Raw genomic sequence first — 19,469 nt, 5'->3', positions numbered from 1 at the left:
TGAGCATTCCGCTGCAGGCGGCCCAGTGTTTCGTTGGTTCGAATCCTGGGTGCGGTCAGCACTGCTCATCAAACCACGCTGAGGCAGCGTCCCAAAGGCCACAACTAGAGGGACCCACAACGAAGAATATACAACTATGTACTGGGGAGCTTTGGGGAGAAAAAGGAAAAAAATAAAATCTTTTTTTTTTAAAAAAAGGCAAAAATCCTAGGCGTAGCTCCTGTGGTGAGGCTTGGTCTGGTTCAGGGGGGGTTGGTGATTGCATCTGTTTAACATAACAAAAGGAGAAAAAATTTGGAAAAACTGTTAAATGCTTCCAATCCTAACCTTGAGCTCCTCAGGGCGATTAGTCAGGGACAGTTCATCAATTCAGGGTACTGAAAGAACTGTAGAAGAAGAAAAATCCCCTGGTAAAAGAATTTGGATTTTAAGCGCTCACCAGAAGGAGTGACGAAAATAGCAAGCAGGAGCAGCCTCAAAGGTTACAAATTGTTACAAAGTTCTTACTGTCAAGGTCCCTGTTTTACAGTTTCTGATTCTCTTACAACATAGTAAGTGGAAGCCTCCTTTGACTTCCCTCCTTCTTTTTTATGTCTGACTGTGAGACTTAAAAATCGCCACTTCCTTCTGCCAGCTAGGCTCTGAAGGTGCCCATCTTCCTGGGGCAGAACCAAATGTTGTGCTCTTTTCTTAAGAATGCCACTCAGTGTGTCTCCTGACTGGTAACAGAGAGTCACAGGATTTTCCCCCTTACCTTCCCTGAGGCATTTACTGTAGACAAAAGATTAAGTTCAGCTTAGTGAAGAGTGTCTATTTTGAGATAAGTCCAAAACTGTAAAGAACTGTTTTATTTATTTATTTTTTGAGGAAGATTAGCCCTGAGCTAACATCCACCTCCACTCCTCCTCTTTTTTGCTGAGGAAGATTGGCCCTGAGCTAACATCCGTACCCATCTTCCTCTACTTTATATGTGGGATGTCATGGCTTGATAAGTGGTGCAGAGGTCTGCACCTGGGATCTGAACTGGCAAACCCCAGGCCGCCAAAGTGGAGCACACAAACTTAACCACTACACCACTGGGCCAGCCCCTGTAAAGAATTGTTCAGAATTTGTAAGATACTAAGTTCATATTTTCTTTCATGATGAGTTATCGTAGAATAACAACTACATACCTAAAAAGATAAGAATCAAATTTTCAAATGGGTGAAGTTAATCTTTAGCTCTCACAAAAACATATTTCAGATACAATTTAGCTGAATGTATTTCAAGTGCAAGTGAGCTTAGAACTGATGCCTTTGATGAAATTTAAATCATGAATGAAAGTTAAAAGGATCATAGTGCTTGAACAGGAACATTAACAGATTTTTCTAGAAAAAATAGTTTACTTTCTGTGACAAATAGATTGTAGACATATGCTGGAGATGCCAGTCAAAGCTTTGCATTCATCACTCTTCTTTTTAACCTGCCTCCCATCCTGGCTTCTGCTCAGGAAGTAGACCCAGGTTACTATGTTTGTATCCAGGGGTCCTACCCCTATTAACACCTAATGAATCTGGCTTGGGCCCCTGATCTAAACTGGGCTAATCTGTGTCCTAACAAGAAGAATTTAGAATTGAAATACTGATAGCAATCTATGAGGTACTATGATGCATAGCCAATTAGAATTGGGACAGACCAAACACAATGCACTGAATCAGGAGCAGAGAAACCAAGAGAAAGTAGAGAAAGCCATTCTAGAGGGACATGCAGGAGAATGACAAGAAAACATATACTATAGTGCTTACCAGCATGGACTGGAATTGAATTTCAGTTCTTCCACTTAGCGTAGAATAAAGAAAAATTAACAAGTCAGAAGGCTACTTAATAGTCCAAACAAGAATTATTTACGATAATCTAGGGCAACGATGTGTAGAGAAAAATGTGCTTCAGTGAGAACTATGAACTGTCTAGAGTCTAGCAGACAATGTCTGGGCTTTCTGATTCTGTGGGAACTATTTTACAGTTCTAAATTACAAATAATTGATAGAAATGTAAAATAATTCTTGTCTATAGCAATGCAAACACTGACCTGTTCAGTAGAGAGTAAACTGACTTCCTTCTCCACTGTGGAAGAAGCTAATTTTAGCTCCGTTTGCGCGTGCTTTTCAACAATTCTTTTACTCGATAGAAATTTGTGTTTTTTTTGAGTTCTCCTTTGAACTGAGTATAACACTTCATTAATTTCTTCATCAATGAGTAAAATAAAATATGCATTTAACATGCATTCTTTTTCCCGTATGTTTGAGAGTCATTTTACTTTTTTGAAAATTTTCTTTAAACGGTTTCGGAAGTCCTCCACCAAGATGCCCAGTGGATTCCCCTAACAGGACCAGGTAAGTTTTGTCACTAGAGAAGAGCACCTCATGGGTAGTTTAAGCCCACGTTTGTCTTTTCTTGGCTCCCAGAGGTGAATCCAAAGCAGCAAATTTGCTCAGGCTATTTTCGCAGTTTTAATTTTCCTCTCTACTAATTTCATGTTTTGTTTCTGGTTCTTTTGCATCTGATACATTATTTTCTGCTGGTGGCAGCAATGATTGGTGATTTGGTTTTATGGTCTGACTATTTGGTGATTTCTGTAAAAGAATAAGTATTTTAGAGAGACCTATTCTCTGCTGGGTTTGTTATCTTTTCTTTGTTTGCCTATTTATCTATTTGAGCTCAAATCAATTAAGAATTTCCCGCCCACCAGGAAAAATAACTCTTTCCTACCGGGACCCGAGGCTTATTGTGATGTGTTTTTACTATTGCTTGACGTGCGGCTGAAATTTCAGACTTGAAACTGTAAGTGCTTTCCACCTATGTCTGTAATTCAGAAAGAACTTTACTTCTCATTGTGTGACTGTGTAATGTTTTTCCATCGCAGGATGTTATTGATTGACTAGATTATAAACTCTTAAAGAGTCTTGATCTGATTGACTGATAGAGGTAAATAAGCACTTACATGGATTGAATATTCCCAAAATTCCCAGAAAATAATGATTTTCTAATACTTTAAATGTGTTAGAACCTAAAAGGAAAGAAAAGTATTCCTAGCGAAACTAACAAGTAATTTTTAAGGGGCTAAGTTCAGAAAATTTAGGTGAATCTTTGGCAAACAAGATTAGTTTAAAATTTTTGGTTTAGGGGCCAGCCCAGTGGTGCAGCAGTTAAGTGTGCACGTTCCGCTTCAGTGGCCCAGGGTTCGCTGGTTCGGACCCTGGGTGCGGACATGGCACAGCTTGGCAAGCCATGCTGTGGTAGGCATCCCACATATAAAGTAGAGGAAGATGTACACGGATGTTAGCTCAGGGCCAGTCTTCCTCAGCAAGAAGAGGAGGATTGGCAGCAGATGTTAGCTCAGGGCTAATCTTCCTCAAAAAAAAAAGTTGCTATTAATACAAATGATTGAGACTATACTTAGGAACAACAGTTTCAGAGAAATACAACTGTGCACATGCTTTTGTTTTTCAGGGAAAATAGTATTTTTCTCCCTAAAGCAGCCATCATCAAGTTTTTTGGTCTACAAACTCCTTTGCACCACCTTTCTACCAGGAATGTATGAGTGACTCTGTTTCTCTGTATCCTCACCAGCATTTAGTGTTATTTTTTATTTTAGCTATTCTGTTAGGTGCGAAATGATATCTCATTGTGGTTTTAATTTGCATTTCTCTAATGGCTAATGATGTTGATCATCTTTTCATGCTCTAATTTTTCATCTGCATATCTTTTTCACGAAATGTCTCTTCATTTCTTTTCTCCATGTTCTAAAAAGACCGCTTTTTTTTTCCTGTTGAATTTTATTTTTTTAAAGATTGGCACCTGAGCTAACATCTGTTTGTTGCCAATCTTCTTTTTTCCTTCTTCTCCTCCTTCTTCTCCTCCTCCTCCTTCTTCTACTTCTCCCCAAAAACCCCAGCACATGGGCGTAGATTCTGATTGTAGGTCCTTCTGGTTGTGCTATGTGGGATGCCACCTCAGCACGGCTTGGTGAGTGGTGCCACGTCCACACCAAGGATCCAAACTGGCGAAACCCTGGGCCACCGAAGCAGAGCGTGAGAACTTAACCCCTTGGCCATGGGACAGCCCCTTCCTGTTGAATTTGGAGAGTTCTTTATATATTCTAGATACTCATCCTTTGTCTGATATATGTTTGAAAATTTTTTCTCCCACTCTGTAACTTGTCTTCTCAGCTTCTTGGCAGTCTTTCACAGAGAAAAAGTTTTTAATTTTGTGATTCAGTTTATCAATTTTTCCTTTCATTGGTCATACATTGGTGTCAAAGGTTAGGAACTCTATGCCTAGCCCTAGGGCCTTAGCGTTTTCTCTGATTTTTTTTTATAGTGTTCTGCTTTACATTAAATCTATTATCCATTTTGAGTTAATTTTGTACAAAGTGTGAGACTTGGGTCAAATTTCAATTTTTTTTGCCTATGGATATTTCTCCAGGACCATTTGTTAAAATGCCTATTTGCATTGTATTCATGTGTTCATTGTTAGTTTATAGAAATAGTTGATTCTTTTTAAGGTGAGTTTCTTTTTCAAAGATTGTCACCTGAGCTAACATCTGTTGTCAATTTTTTTTTCTTCTTCTTCTTCTTCTCCCCAAAGGCCCCCAGCACATAGTTGTATATTCTAGTTGTAGGTCCTTCTGATTGTGCTATGTGGGACGCTGCCTCAGCATGGCCTGACAAGTGGTGCTAGGTCCATGCCCAGGATCCGAACCGGCGAAACCCTGGGCCACAGAAGGGGAGCACATGAACACAACCACTCGGCCATGGGGCTAGCCCTGAAATAGTTGATTTTTGAATGTTTATCTTGTATCCTAAAACCTTGCAGAACTCACTTATTAGGCCTTAGGATTTTTTTTGTAGATTTCCTGGGATTTTCTGTGTAGATAATCATGTTATCTGCAAATAGGGACAGTTTTATTTTTCCTTTCCAGCACTGTATTGAATATCAATGGTATGAGCAGAACCCTTGCCTGTTTCTGATCTTAAAGGGAAACCATTCAGTCTCATTAAGCATAATATTACCTGTAGGTATTGTAGCTGCTCTTTATCCACAATAGTAGAGAGTCTCCCTCTTTTTTTTTTCTGAGAGTTTTTATCACGAATGGGTGTTGGAATTTTGTCATATTCTTTTTCTGCATCGATTGATATAGTCATGTGAGTTTTCTTCTATAACCTGTGAATATTGCAGATTTTCAAATACTGAATCAATCTTGCCTCTCTGGAGTAAATCTTCTTTGGTCAGGGTATGCAATTCTTTTTTTTTTTTTTTTGAGGAAGATTAGCCCTGAGCTAACATCTGCTGCCAATCCTCCTCTTTTTGCTGAGGAAGACTGGCCCTGAGCTAACATCCATGCCCATCTTCCTCTATTTTATATGTGGGACGCCTGCCACAGCATGGCGTGCCAAGCTGTGCCATGTCTGCACCTGGGATCCAAACCAGCGAACCTGGGGCCGCCGAAGCAGAGTGTGCACATGCTGCGCCACTGAGCCTGCCCTGCAATTCTTTTTATATATTGCACAACTGCATTTGCTAATGTTTTTGTTAAGGATTTTTGCATCTATATTTATCAGGGATATTGGTCTGCCATTTTCTTTTTTATACTGGCTTTGTTTGGTTTAGTATCAGGGTTATAGTAGCTTCATAAATAACTTGGGAAGTGTACTCTCTTCTGTTTCTGGAGGAGATTATGGAGAATTCATGTAGAATTGTGTGGAAATATTTGATAGAATTTGCCGTTGAAACCATCTGGGCCTGCAGATTTCTTTTGGGGAGTTTTTAAGTTATCACTTTAATTTCCTAAATAATTATAGTGCTATTCAAATTATGTGTTTCATATTGTCTGAATTATTTTAGCTTCTATTTCTCAAGGAAGTGATCTATTTCATTTAAGTTGTCAAATTTATGCTTGTAGTATTTCCTTATTGTCCTTTTGATGTTTCCAGGGTCTGTAGCGATAGGTCCTGTTTCATTCCTAATATCGCTCATTTGTGTCTTCTTTCTTTCTTTGTCAGTTTTCCTAAAAGTTTATCAATTTTATCTTTTCAAAGAAACAGTTTTTTGTTTTATTTTTTCTAAGTTTTTCTGATTTTAATTTCATTGACTTATGCTCGTGCCTGAATTATTTCCTTCCTTCTGATTACTTTGGGTTTATTTTGCTCTTCCTTTTTTTGGTTTCTGAGATGGAAGCTTGGATTTAAGTCTATTCCTTTTTTTAAATGTAAGCATTTAGTGCTATAATTTCCCTTTCAGCACCGCTTTAGCTGTGTTCCACAAATTTTGATATATTGTATTTTCATTCAGTTCAATGTACTTTTTCTCTGGAGACGTCTCCTTTGACCTGTGGATTATTTAGAAATGTGTTATTTAGTTTGGAGATATTCCCTGCAACTTTTGGTTATTGACTTCTAGTTCGATTCCACTGTGGTTGAAGAATACAATCTGTATGATTTCAATTCTTTTAAATTTGTTGAGGTTTGTTTTATGGTCTCTCTTTGTACATTTTCTGTGGGTTCTTGAAAAAAGTGTGTATTCTCCTATTGTTGTGTGGAGTATTCTATAAATGTCAATTACAGTCTGTTAGTTGATGGTGTTGTTGAGTTCTTCTATATCCTTGCTGGTTTTCTGCCTAGTTGTTCTATCAATTATTGAAAGAGGCTGTAGTCTTCATCCATAATTGTGGATTTGTTATCATTTCAATTCTGTCAGTTTGTGCTTCACATATTTTGCAGCTCTGTTGTTTGATGCATACACATTTAGAATTGTTATGTCTTCTTGGTGGATTGACACTTTCATCATCATATAATGTCCCTCTTTGTAATTTTTTTGCTTAAAGTCTACTTTACCTGATAGTGATATAACCACTCCTGCTTTCTTTTGAATAATATTTGAAGTATATCTTTTTCCATCTTCTTAATTTCAATCTTTTGAGCAAAGGAACCCCAAATTTCTTGACCATAGCTTTGGCTACAGTTAATTCTTTTGAAAATATCTCAGGAGTGGTGGTAGTTAAAATTTAACTTTGGATTATAATATTTGGGTTCCCAGGAGTATTCCGCCCAGAACCAATTCAATAAAGAAGAAAACATTTTTGACAAGCAGGAAGGAAATGCACAGAGAACTTGAATTTTTAACTTGTAACTAGTAAGGAAAAGGCAACTTTAAATGATTATTTAAATATATGTATAAACACCCAACAGATAGTCATTTACTGATGTGAGTTGGTGACCTAATATAAGGGAAATGTATTTAAACATAACTTATCTTTTTTTTAAGAGCATAGTAATTGCTTTTGTTTAAGTGAAATCCTTTACATGGCAAATGACCTATGTAGGAGAATTCTGAGAAAGATACATACAATATGTGATCATTGATATCTAGTGTTGGAAATTCCCATTCTTAGTTACTCACAAACTCAATACTGTTTTACTGTTGTTACATAGTAACCAGACTTTTTCCTAGGCTTTCACGAAATAAAATGATGAAGAGGCTCAGCATTCCTACTTTGTCCTTGATAAACTTAACTCCTTTTGTTACCACTCAAGGTCAATTGCTGAGAGAGTCCTGCCTCTTTGACATCTTTTTTCCTCTGGTAATATCTCTTTGTTCCACTCTATTCAGCACAGCACATGCTGTTCTGGCACACTAAATCTAACAGAGGGAATTTGAGGTGTAAACAATACGTATTTGTATATTTGAGATAGAACACTGACATGGTTTTATAGTTTAGCATTTTATTCCTGGGAAAATGGTTAAAGCAGTAGTTTCTTCTAGTGTTTTCTTGACACTATTTCCCTTATCTTCCTCTTTTTTAAAAAGCCATTAGATTACTCTTCCTCCAACTAGATTCTGACCCTTAGTCTTATGATTCTTCAAGATTAAATACCTAACACCTGAACACAGAGCTCACTGTATGTCAGACACTGTATTAAATACCCTACATGCACTATCTCATTTAATTCTTATGACATCATTATAAGATTATCCAAATATAAACTTGGGATAATATACTAATAATAAGATGAAAAAATTGATTTCAAAGAAGTTAGATAACTTGCCTACATTCACACAGTTACTAAGTTGTTGAACCTGCAATGGAATCTAGTCTTGACTGACTTCCAGCCTCCTCTCTTTCCACTACACTAGTCCTATATTACGCCATCACTTCCAGAGCTAGCTGTCAGTTTTAGCCTATTAGTCTTTAAGGAAAACAGGTCTTTGTGATTTGCCCACCAGATAAGTACTATTATCTGCCTGACTAACTCAGCTAATGTTCCTATACCTCAGTTTCCAGGCATTCTGTCTTTTCTGTAGCTTCTCTCTCCTCTCCATCTCTGCTTCTAGACTCTGCTCAAAATCTGTTTCTTTGTTCCTAATGTTAGATTTGTGGATTCAAACATTCTGTCTCCCCTTTCTCCTTAGTATCTTTCATCTATAATTTTCCCCAGCAAGATTCTTACATAGCTTTCATATGCTTATATGAGAAACTCACAGTATAAATGCACATGTTAAAATACAATTACCATTTTGGAGGCAATTTTATTTATTGCTTTTCTTGCTATTTATTGCTTTCCTTAAATAGTTGTCAGAATTAAGATCGTTCCATTTATATACTTAAGTATCTTTTTAGGGTTTCCAAACCAGGACCCAAGATATTTACCTATCACTATAGAATGAAGAAATATTCTGAACACCAAATGACTTATATTCTTTCTATTTAACCATGTCAATATTAAATATTTATTCAATAAGTATTTATTGAGTGTCTACATGCCAGGTACCACCCTAGATACTACCTTTTTATCCTTCCACACAATTTTTTTTGGTGGAAGAACATTTTCTAATGTTAAAAATGTCTTCTCAATATAATAATATATAAATTTATTTTAGTAAAATAAATACAGATAAGCAAAAAAGAATTAGGAAATACACACCAACAATCACTTTCAAAACTTTTATTAATATTTTTCCAAACTTTTATCTATATTTTTGAACTGTTAACATTTTTTTCAGTTAAACTTTTAACTGAAACTTTAACATTCAGTTAAAGTTTTTTTCAGAATAAAGATTCTTCTACATTAATTGTTGTTAAAGGTTAATGACAGTTCGTTTTATGGGTGTACAATAGTTTTAAAATCATGCTTTTCAATGTTGGACTCTTAGCCTATTGCTGGATTTTTGCAATTACTGGCAGAGACTATAATGAACATTACTGTAGGTTTTTTTCTTTTCATATATCCTTAGGTGGTTCCTTATAGTCTCAGAAATAGCATTTCTAATGGGCTGGGGGACATTTTTCCAGATCTCAAAGAATTATTATTCCATTAGTTAAAAGTTTGCAGGCTATATATTCAAGGGAGATCTCTTCTGTCTGAAATTCAACATAATCAACCAGTGAGCTCAAACTTTAACTCTCGAAAAGCATGTCTTCTTTATTCAATTAATACTAACAGAATAGTGGGCATGGGGATACAGAGATAAATAAGAGCCTGTACAGGGCAGATAATAATTTACTGTAGTATGGAGATTTGTTATTAACTAGAATACATGAACATTAATAAAAGAAACCTCAACTAAAGTTGGAGTCAGGAAGGCCTGTAGAATGAGCTCCTATGCCCTACCACTCATCCTTAATTACCCCAAACAGGAAGAGACCACCTTGCATCTTCAACAGAAAGTTGCCCACTACTTTACTTCTCTAGCAGGAGAAAGGAAGATTTTCTTCTTGGCCAGCAACAAGCCCCACCAATGGAAACGGCTGCAGCTCAGCCTACGGTGAGCCCTTGCCACAGTGCACTCTTCCTCTCCTCCAAAGAACTTTCGTTTAGAGACAGCCTCTCCAAACTCCTTTTTCTGTATAAAAACAAGCTCCCTTCCTTTGTTCTCCAGACTTGCCTGTGGTGCACCATAGTTTGCATGTCCAAATTGTAATTCTTTTGTTATTCCCAAATAAACTCATTTTACTGGTAAATTAATTGGCAATTTCAAAGTTGGCAGATACAATGCGCTTAAATTCTGTAGTAGATGGATGCACAAGACCCTTGGGCTATGCTGAAGAGAGCCTAATGCAGTGTACAAAATAACTAGTGGTGATTAAGGAGGAAAATGTACATTTTTACTTAATATTTGGTGGTTGAAGAAAAGATGCAACTCATCGCCAGTCTTCCTTATCTATTACCTATTATCTATTATTTATTATCTACCTCATGTTTCTCACATGGTAGAGTGCACATAATTTGCTTACTTTTAGCACGTAAATTTAGAGGAACTATCATCCCTGTGCCTAAGGGAAGTAAAAGAAATTTAGAAATGATTGATATAGCTAACTTGAGGCTCAAAAAAAAAAAAAAATAACGGACACTTTCCCTTAGACAACAAAAAAGTGAGACGTCACTTGGAATAACTATAATGTCAGCGCTGTGGCGTCACGCCTACAAGCGCAGGCGGTAGAAGCGCTAACGCCAGCACAAGCCTCCATGTTTCAGCAGGCGTTGCAACACGTGAGAAAGCGTTTAGAGGGCCCCGCCAACCGAGCCACACCAAGAAAACACACCAGCCGAGGACACCGATCCGTTATCAACGAGTCTAAGGCTGCGCTCGCGTCACGCCAGGGAGTCGACGCACAGACTGACGTCTTCGAGCTCTTCCCCGAGGCCCCGCCCATTCATCGCCTTGGAGCCCGCTGGGGACCCCGGCGGGGGCGTGGTCAAGGGCGAGGAGTGGAGAACGCGCATGCGCACTCGGTACCCAGTCAATTAGCCAACTATCATTCTCGCGAGGGTTGAAAGTCGGTGGCGTAGGTAGTTGTCTGGGATGCTGGCGAGATAGACGCTATCTACCAGAGGAAGAAGCGGAGGAGGCGAAGCTAGTTCCTCGCCTCGGTCTCTCTTTCGCTTTCCTTTCCCGTTCCCCCAACCCTCCGCCCTCCGGTAATTTAGCCCGCCTTCCCTGACCTCAGTGACCCGGGTGGCCTCGCCCACTCTCGTCGACGTGATTCCCGCCGTGAGGTAAGCACCGGTCGAACCCCGAGCCCCGCGGAAGAGGAGGACGGCGTGAGGGGGAGGCTCCTGGGCTCGGCTGAGGCTCGTCGCGGAGCCGCGGCGCAGGGGGCGTTAGGGTGGTCCTCTCGGTCCTCTATCCGCTCATTGCGACGTCGCCACCCAGGCCTAGGCCTCCTCCTCATCCCTGCCGGGCCCGGCCTCTGGCAGCATCGGGTGACGCAGAGGGAACATCATGTCGTCCGCGGCCGAGCCTCCACCACCCCCGCCTCCCGAGAGCGCGCCTTCCAAGCCCGCAGCCTCGGCCGCCAGCGGCGGGAGCAACAGCAGCAACAAAGGCGGCCCCGAGGGCGTCGCGGCCCAGGCGGCCTCCTTTGCGGCCGGCGCCGGCCCCGCGGACTCCGAGATGGAGGTGAGGGCGGCTTGTGGCGTGGGGAGAGGGCGCCGTGGGGAGGAGGAGCTGGGTCCCTCGCCTGGATTTCAGTGATCGGACGCAGAGCTGTGATTAACCCCCTTGCACCCAAACTCGGCCTCAGACCTTTTGGATCCGAAGTGATGCTCTCACTCTTGCGCCCTTGTGCTTAACCTCCCCAAGCGGACTGGAGTGGATTTCTGCACTTCCCATTTACATTGTCTCTTTAGCGAATCTTGCCAAATCCTTGAACGGTCTTATTAAACAGATGTTTTTGATTACTGAGGCCAAGAGGGACTTAGCCGGGGTTTTTTTTTCTCTAGACTCCCATAATTCTCTCATCTCTGAATCTAGGTTTTAGTTTCCACTAAACTTGGGGGAAGGGCGAGGGAGTTGCCCCTTAGGAGTGAGAGAGAGAGACGGGCGGGGTGGGGAAGGCATTTAAAAGCAGCGCATCCGAGGTCTTGGGCCTCCTTTTCTTCGTCCGGGTCCTGGCGGGGGCGGTATCTGTTCTGGGCAGAAACAATGGTGAGAGCTGGATGGCCGAGTGCGCAGTGGGGATAAGCGGGGCGCAGCTGCTCCCGTGAAGGGAGAGGAGGCCCCTCCCAGGCACTGTTCCTTAGGGAGGGAAGCGACCAAGGCAGCAGCAGCTGTCTTGGACCCCCAGTTCATTTAGGGGGGAGGGAATGGATGGATGGATGAATGAATTAGTGTGCCAAGGGCGGTTAGTTGGCTTTCAGTCCAGACCAATTCCTCTTTTTGGGCCTTGGCCTTTTTTTGAAAATTGGTACCGCTCGCTGCCGACCCTGCCTTCTGGCTGGGGTTGGCCGGGGAATGGTGACAGTCCTGCGGGGGTGGAAAGATTGGGGAGCTGCCAGGCGGGTCTCTTGGGTATGCTCCAAGGCTTTGCGATGTCTGGGAACAAAGTGATTGCTTGCTCCTTCCAAATTTCATTCTTGGCCTTCGATCTGTTTTGAGATATTTTATAGTCGCGGCCCAAAGATTTCTGGGATTTTTCCATCCTTGGATAGACGGAATGAAGGTAATACTGCTCTGAAAATGAACGTTAATGCAGAATTAACGCAATAAGGAAATGGAAGCGCAGGTTACCATTGAAATACTTGGTTCAGTAGTTTTACTTGGGCACCAAAGGTCTCATCTAGGTTGAAGTAACATTATATTAGTTTTTGAAAGAACTTGTAGTGTGAGGGTAGGTTTTAGTGAAGTAGGACATCTGATATTCTGTAATTTTCAGTGATTTGAAGTTTGTTCCATCTCTTATCTAGTGTTGCCTGTTTGTTCCCCTCAAGGTTCTAAATCGCTCTTTTGGATTACCAGGGCTCTTTAACTTGGTCCTACTCCATGGCTTAAGGGGGTTTCAAAATCTGTGACACTGAAAGCGATTGTGTGTAAAAGCACAATTGTCTGCAAAGTGATGTCCAGAGTTTTCATCAGCTTCTCAAAAGGATCTGTCATTTCAATTTTAGAATAATAATCAGTGTCGCACTGGAGATGTTAAATATCGGAAAGCTGAGTAATTTAAAGCCTAAACCAAATATTTTGGCTTTCTGTTGGTATATTTAAGTTAAAGTGGAATTAAAGTATAAGTATGACTATTGATATGACAAGTATCAAATGAAGTCAGTGGTATTTTTAGTATTTGCCAGATGAGGAAATTGAGTCTTCTGGTAAATAGAACCTGTAATAGAACCCAGATTTGGCTCCGAAACTGACCCTTTTCCCACGTCTTGCCTTGTCATATTCTTATATAAAAGAAATTTGACAATGTCATTTGTCAAAGAATGACTTAGTTATTTTTACCTTCTCAGAATAGGAGTATCAGTAATTTTTTTATCCATCTCTTTTCACTGACTAATTTTAGTTTTGATTTGTTTCTCTTCACATTATAGTGTGATTTTTCTTTTGGTCTTTTAAAATAAATGTGACTTAAGTCTACTTTTTTTCTTTTTTACTTAACTGAATTCAGAAATCACTGAGTAAAATCAACAGTAAAAACTAGGTTTGAGCATACGTACATGATGTATCTGACACTGCTTCATGGTTGAAAAAAATATTTTAAAATGCCTTTTTCTTTTTGAAAGTAGAGTTTAAGGTGAATTTTTCCAAAATCAGAAAATAACTAAAATCTTGCATTCTTCATTTTTTCCTTCACAAAGCTGACCTTCCCAGAAGTATTCAGTTAATTTTTCCTTTTTGCTTGGTGCTCATACGTCAGGGGAGCATCTCATTTTTTGTTTATTAGGATCTTTTTGGCAGTGTGGATGGAGCCTGTCTTCGTTCATCCTCATCTCTCACTACTGACTAGACTGATGGATAGGCATTCTGTATGCCGGTAATCATATGACCTCAAGAGTCGTGGAATCCAAATCTTTCTTTCTTTTTCCCAACTACGGAAGGAATGATGATGACTGCTGGAAAGCACATTTTATTTCTTTAGAGGGTATTTGACCTTTCATGGTCTTCTAATAGGTTAGGTAGGTAGCTTTGTCATTTTTACTTGTGGAGACCAGAGATTTGTGATGAATTTAAGCTTCCACAGGTGCCTAAAGTTCTTAACAATGAAGTTAGACTTGAATTTAGGTTCTTTGACCTCTTAATTCTAGTATTGTACCAGCCGCCACCCCCAACTTTTTAATCACAGATAGCTTTATTAAAGTATATATTGTCAAGCATAGATTTGTACATCATTAGTGAAAATTACACTTTACCAGCTGTTCTTTTGTTGTTTTTTAATGGATGAGTGGAACTTTGCATTGTAGAAGTTGTTGCTGTTTTTTTGTTATTTGTGGCATTTTGAATGTCAGGGTGAATAAATTTACAAGGGTAGCACATTTATTGCCAATTGCAGAATCAGACTAGTTAAAGAGTATTCAGTTTAGGCTACATGATAAATTGTTTGTAATATTCTAGAAAATGGAAATCAGGGTGTATAATAATGCTGCTTTTCATGTTTACTTTTGTGTAATAGCACAGTAAGCACTGCAATTAAAAAACTTTTTTTTTTTTTTTTGAGAAAGATTAGCCGTGAGCTAACTACTGCCAATCCTCCTCTTTTTGCTGAGGAAGACTGGCCCTGAGCTAACATCCATGCCCATCTTCCTCTACTTTATACGTGGGGCGCCTACCATAGCATGGCTTTTGCCAAGTGGTGCCATGTCTGCACCCAGGATCCAAACCGGTGAACCCCAGGCTGCCGAGAAGTAGACCGTGTGAACTTAACTGTGGCACCGGGCAGGCCCCAGCACTGCAATTTTATGATTAAAAGGGAACATATTTTCTTCACATTTTATGCAATTTAGTTTCATAATTTTTATTGATTAAAAAAAGAGATTTGTTGAAAGTAGTGAGGATGATGTAGATAATAATCTTGTGTTTTAATCTTGGCAGTAGCTGTGGAGTTTACATATGTGGGTTAAATAGATTGTTATCATGTTACTGAATTTCTTCAAGGTTTTCTATCAGGTTAGATGACAGCCATTTAAGTATCTAGGAAGTTTGGGACAGGAGTGTATTGCTTAGAAGGTGTTTTGGGCAGAAATCAGTCTGATAATGGTGTATTGACTTCTCTTAAGAACAATCTGTGATTTTTCCCTTTTACCAGGAAGTCTTTGATGATGCGTCTCCTGGAAAGCAAAAAGAAATCCAAGAACCAGATCCTACTTATGAAGAAAAAATGGTATGTTCTAGGTATATGAATACTGTCTATGCTAACTTTTTGTTGAGTGATTAAATGTACCAAACTTCTACATTTAATTTTTATAATTGAGGCACAGATATCCAATTGAAATATGTGTAACATGGGTTACTGTAACTTTTGTATCTTGTTTGCCTATCTGTGTAAAGCAAATAGAAGTAGCATTACATGAATTCACATAACATTATGTAAATATATGGCTTATGTTAACACCCCTTTTATTTTAAGGTTATTATTGGTAGTGAGGTGAGTTAAAGACCAGAGAAGTAGTTATTTAAGATGTGTTTATTATGCATCTGTCTAGCGATGTACTCTGCTGGTTGCAAAGAGAATAATACATACTCCTTGCCCACAGCGTTAGAATATGGATGGGAACTTTACAAAAGAGAACATGATGTTATATAGGAATCCTTAAAGACCCAGCTCACATTTCATATCTTAGAAGACTTTTTTTTTAACCATGACTTAACCAATACCTACAAAGAGCTTTAAATTTAAATTCAGATTCAGTAATAATAATGACTAACAATGAATGCTTCCTGTGTACCAGGCCCTTTTCTCAGTGCTTTATATGGATTGAACTCATTTACTTGTATTGAAATCTTAAAAAGTTAAAACAGCATATATTAAATAATAACACCCACTACACAACACAGCATAACACATAGAATGCTCCTTAAGAGTAGGAAGAGTGTCTTTTTTTTTTTTGAGGAAGATTAGCCCTGAGCTAACTGCTGCCAATCCTCTTTTTGCTGAGGAAGACTGGCCCTGAGCTAACATCCATGCCCATCTTCCTCTACTTTATATATGGGACGCCTACCACAGTATGGCTTGCCAAGCGGTGCCATGTCCACACCTGGGATCCGAACTGGCGAACCCTGGGCCGCCGAAGCAGAACCTGTGAACTTAACCGCTGTGCCACCGGGCCGGCCCCAGGAACAGTGTCTTAAACTTCCTGTCTTTAGCACCCAGAACAATATCTGGCACATAGTAAGATTTTAACAAGTATTGTTTGAAATTTACTTTCTTCTTGTCCTTTGACTTTCTCTTCAAGATCAGTAAATATTTTGAATCTCTTAAATAGCTTTAAAATCCTAAAAATATATGATGTGTATTTTATGTACACACATACATGTATACACATGTAATATGCATAATTCATATGACCATGTAAAATGGATATTATTATATATGATTTCTGTTAATTTTATATATGTGTATATATCTGTCCCATCTCCTTTCTTTGCTGTCAAACTTAAACAAAAAGGTAAATTTTCCAAGTCTCTTTTTCTCATTCATTCCTTTAACCCTTCACAGTTTATATTCTGTCATTAACGCCGTACTAGTGAATCTAATTGCCAGTCTGTGCCTTCATTTTAGTTTCATTCTCCTTGACTCACTTGTGTTTGACATTGTTAACCACTCCTCAAAATTTTTGCTTGCCTTGAGAGACTTTTTTTCCCTTGATGATACCGTATTTACTTGACTGTCTCTTTATCTGTTTTCATTACATTTCTTCTTGGATAGCTTGATCCTTATTGGTTTTCATCTGCCATCCTTAAACTGAACACTTGCGAATATTTATCTCTAGCCCGGATGCCTCCAACCATTGTATTTTCATTTGCTTGTTGGACATTTAAGTCCCTTTGGTACCTCACACTTGGGAATATCCAAAACACTACTCCACTCTACTTAGTGTTGTCTCAATGATTGAAAGTTCTTCTTAATATATACCTAAGCTGTCCATAACAATGCCTGATAATTTTAATAGTCTTGCAACCTCATAAATTGTTCTCTTATCTTTTCCCTGTCAACTTAGTTTAGCGTTCTTCTATTGCATGGATTATTTTGTTGCCTTCTTCATTTGCTTCCTTTCTTATGATCCGGCCTTTTGCAGATCTCGTTATGTTTTTGCAAAGTATATTTATGACACAAATCTGATTATATCGTGGAGATTTTCAGTGGTTTGTTTTTTTCCCCCCCGAGGAAGATTAGCCCTGAGGTCACTACTGCCAGTCCTCTTATTTTTCTGCTGAGGAAGCCTGGTCCTGAGCTAACATCCGTGCCCATCTTCCTCTGCTTTATATGTGGGATGCCTACCACAGCATGGTGTGCCAAGCGGTGCCATGTCCGCACCTAGGATCTGAACCGGTGAACCCCGGGCTGCTGAGAAGCAGAACGTGCGAACTTAACTGCTGTGCCACTGGGCTGGCCCCTCAGTGGATCTTTATAATGCTTTTCATCTTTATGGTGGCCTTTATTGTAAATCTTTTCTCATTTCTTCCAAGTTTTTCATTCTCCTAGTTTCATTTCCTTTTTCAACATCATGCTCTTGACTAACAGTTTTCTTGTAAGCAAGCTCCCTTATCCTCTGCTAGTTCCTAACCACTGGTAAGTCTTGAAATCTGCTCTTCATTTTTGAAGCCAGGACCTGAATTTTATTTGAGAAAACTAAATAATAGTACTGATTGGTACCAGAATAAATTTATGGTTTTTTCTCTCTTGGGCTTTCAGTATTTTGCTCAACAATCCCATTTAGCCATTCTAAAACTTTACCACTCTGTTTAAGCTTTCCACTCCATTTCTGTCACACCCTCATTTTTAGTCTTCCTCCACAAAGAATTGTAGGCCTATCTTCAGTTTATTTCCTCTGTATTTCCAAATATGTATGTCCTCTACTGTTGTGTGTCATTTTTTCCTGTCTCAGAGAAAGGGGCTTATCCAAGGCTATTGATTTTAATCTTCCATTTAATTTTATGATCCATTTCTTTCAGCTTCCTGATCTTAATCTATTGTTTCTCTGTTTTAGGATCTGTTAGTTTTTCTCCTTTTCTCTCTTTTCTTTAAGATCTCAAGTCATTTTAATTTTAACCTTCTTATTCTCTCAAGCAACAAGGTCTTTGCTGGTTTCCCCCCCCAATCTTTGCCACAATTCTGCTGAAGGCTTCTTCTGTAAATATTGTTCTGAACTCCTTGGTTCTTTGTAACTGGTTTGTAACCCTGCCACTACTTGAATGAATAGGTAGTGGGAGAGAATTTTGAAATCATTGACTGTTGTGTAGAAGCCTGGTGAATTTATACTTAATTCTTTAAGACAGTAGTTCTCAAACTTGACCATGTAGAAGATAACAAGAATCTTGGATATTTTTGATCTGAAGAGTCATAAACCATACTTTGAAAAAATACTTTAAGATATCTAGAGCCATTAAAGGTTTTTGAGCATTAGAGAAATGTGATAAGACCTAAGAATTGTGGGGGGCTTCCCCCTTCTCTGCTGAAACATCACTTCTGTTAGGATTTTCCTTATTCTAGTGGTTAAAATTTCAGTGCCATTCCCACTTCTCATCTCCCTTTACCCTGCTTTATTTTACTTCTGAGCATTTATCACCTGCTGACAGTCTTATGTAATTTACCTATTTGGTTTATTTTCAATATTGGACTGTAATGAAAACTTCATGAAGAACCGAAGTGCGTTTTCTGGTAGACACACAAAAGTGTTTCTTCAGTTGAACAGCTATTTTAGAAGATAATGTTGATTTGAAATGTTTTGAGAGAAGTGAAGAATGCTTAGTGATTTGAATAGTGTAGAATAGCTCTTACCTTAAAATGTCTAGGCTCTGGCATATTTGAGTTTATTTCTAGAGCTTATTTATATTGATTCCAAACAAAATAACGATAATTGAGTAGTCTTTTTTCAGCCCCAACATCTTCTAGTTCCATATTCTTGGCTCTTCTTTTATTATATATGAATTAAGAAATGCGATTGTGCAAAATACACACAGATATTTTTATCTCAGTTCAGTACTGTGTAATATTCAAAACCAAACTGAAGCTTGTCATCTATAGGACATTACTAGGGAGGAGCAGGTTGACAGCCTGTTGGTAATTGTACAGATTGGGCTACTTTGATGAGTGTCATTTGTGACCCAGTGAAACGCTATCACCACATGCCTTCCTGAGAGCAAATTGGTCTTCAGTTTTTATGTTGGTGTGATTTTAGAGTTATATTTTCCTTTAAAAAACACGTAGCTTTTACAACAGTGTGATGTTTGGATACCTCTGGTGTTTGCTTTACTAAGTAAAATGCATTTTTGTAATTCATTCTAAAGCTGGCATTTTAAACATTTCTAGGCAAAGATGTTGAGTAACGGGTTTCTCTGTTTATTGAGTTCTTGTCTTGTTTCTCCTTTTTAAACCAAACTATGTTAGTGTGTCTGTAAAAAGAGTGTTTCCTAAAGGCTTCAGATTTTATTTATTTTTATGAAAAACTTGATTTCAAAGATCTTAAGTTTTTTGTTCAAATTCTTCCGTTCTCTTG

General features: G+C 38.8%; 1 protein-coding gene across 3 annotated transcripts in view; it reads left to right on the top strand.

Moving 5' to 3' along the window:
* Positions 1–2,782: 2,782 nt before the first annotated feature.
* SMARCA5 (SWI/SNF related, matrix associated, actin dependent regulator of chromatin, subfamily a, member 5) overlaps positions 2,783–19,469 on the top strand; it is a 48,433-nt gene continuing 31,746 nt past the window's right edge. The window contains exons 1-5 of one of the 3 annotated variants that reach the window (XM_070258192.1): positions 2,783–2,820; positions 9,674–9,801; positions 10,515–11,033; positions 11,191–11,436; positions 15,059–15,133. In XM_070258192.1, coding sequence (XP_070114293.1) covers positions 11,260–11,436; positions 15,059–15,133 — 252 coding nt within the window. In that variant the 5' untranslated portion in view covers positions 2,783–2,820; positions 9,674–9,801; positions 10,515–11,033; positions 11,191–11,259. Of the gene's footprint in view, positions 2,821–8,973; positions 11,437–15,058; positions 15,134–19,469 lie in introns of those variants that run through there. The other 2 variants (XM_001502026.7, XM_070258182.1) reach the window with 2 other exon arrangements.

Source organism: Equus caballus, chromosome 2 (genome assembly GCF_041296265.1).
Source record: "Equus caballus isolate H_3958 breed thoroughbred chromosome 2, TB-T2T, whole genome shotgun sequence".
Taxonomy (NCBI): Eukaryota; Metazoa; Chordata; class Mammalia; order Perissodactyla; family Equidae; genus Equus; species Equus caballus.
Note: the sequence above shows the minus strand (reverse complement) of the source record. Positions and strands in the feature narration are given on the sequence as shown.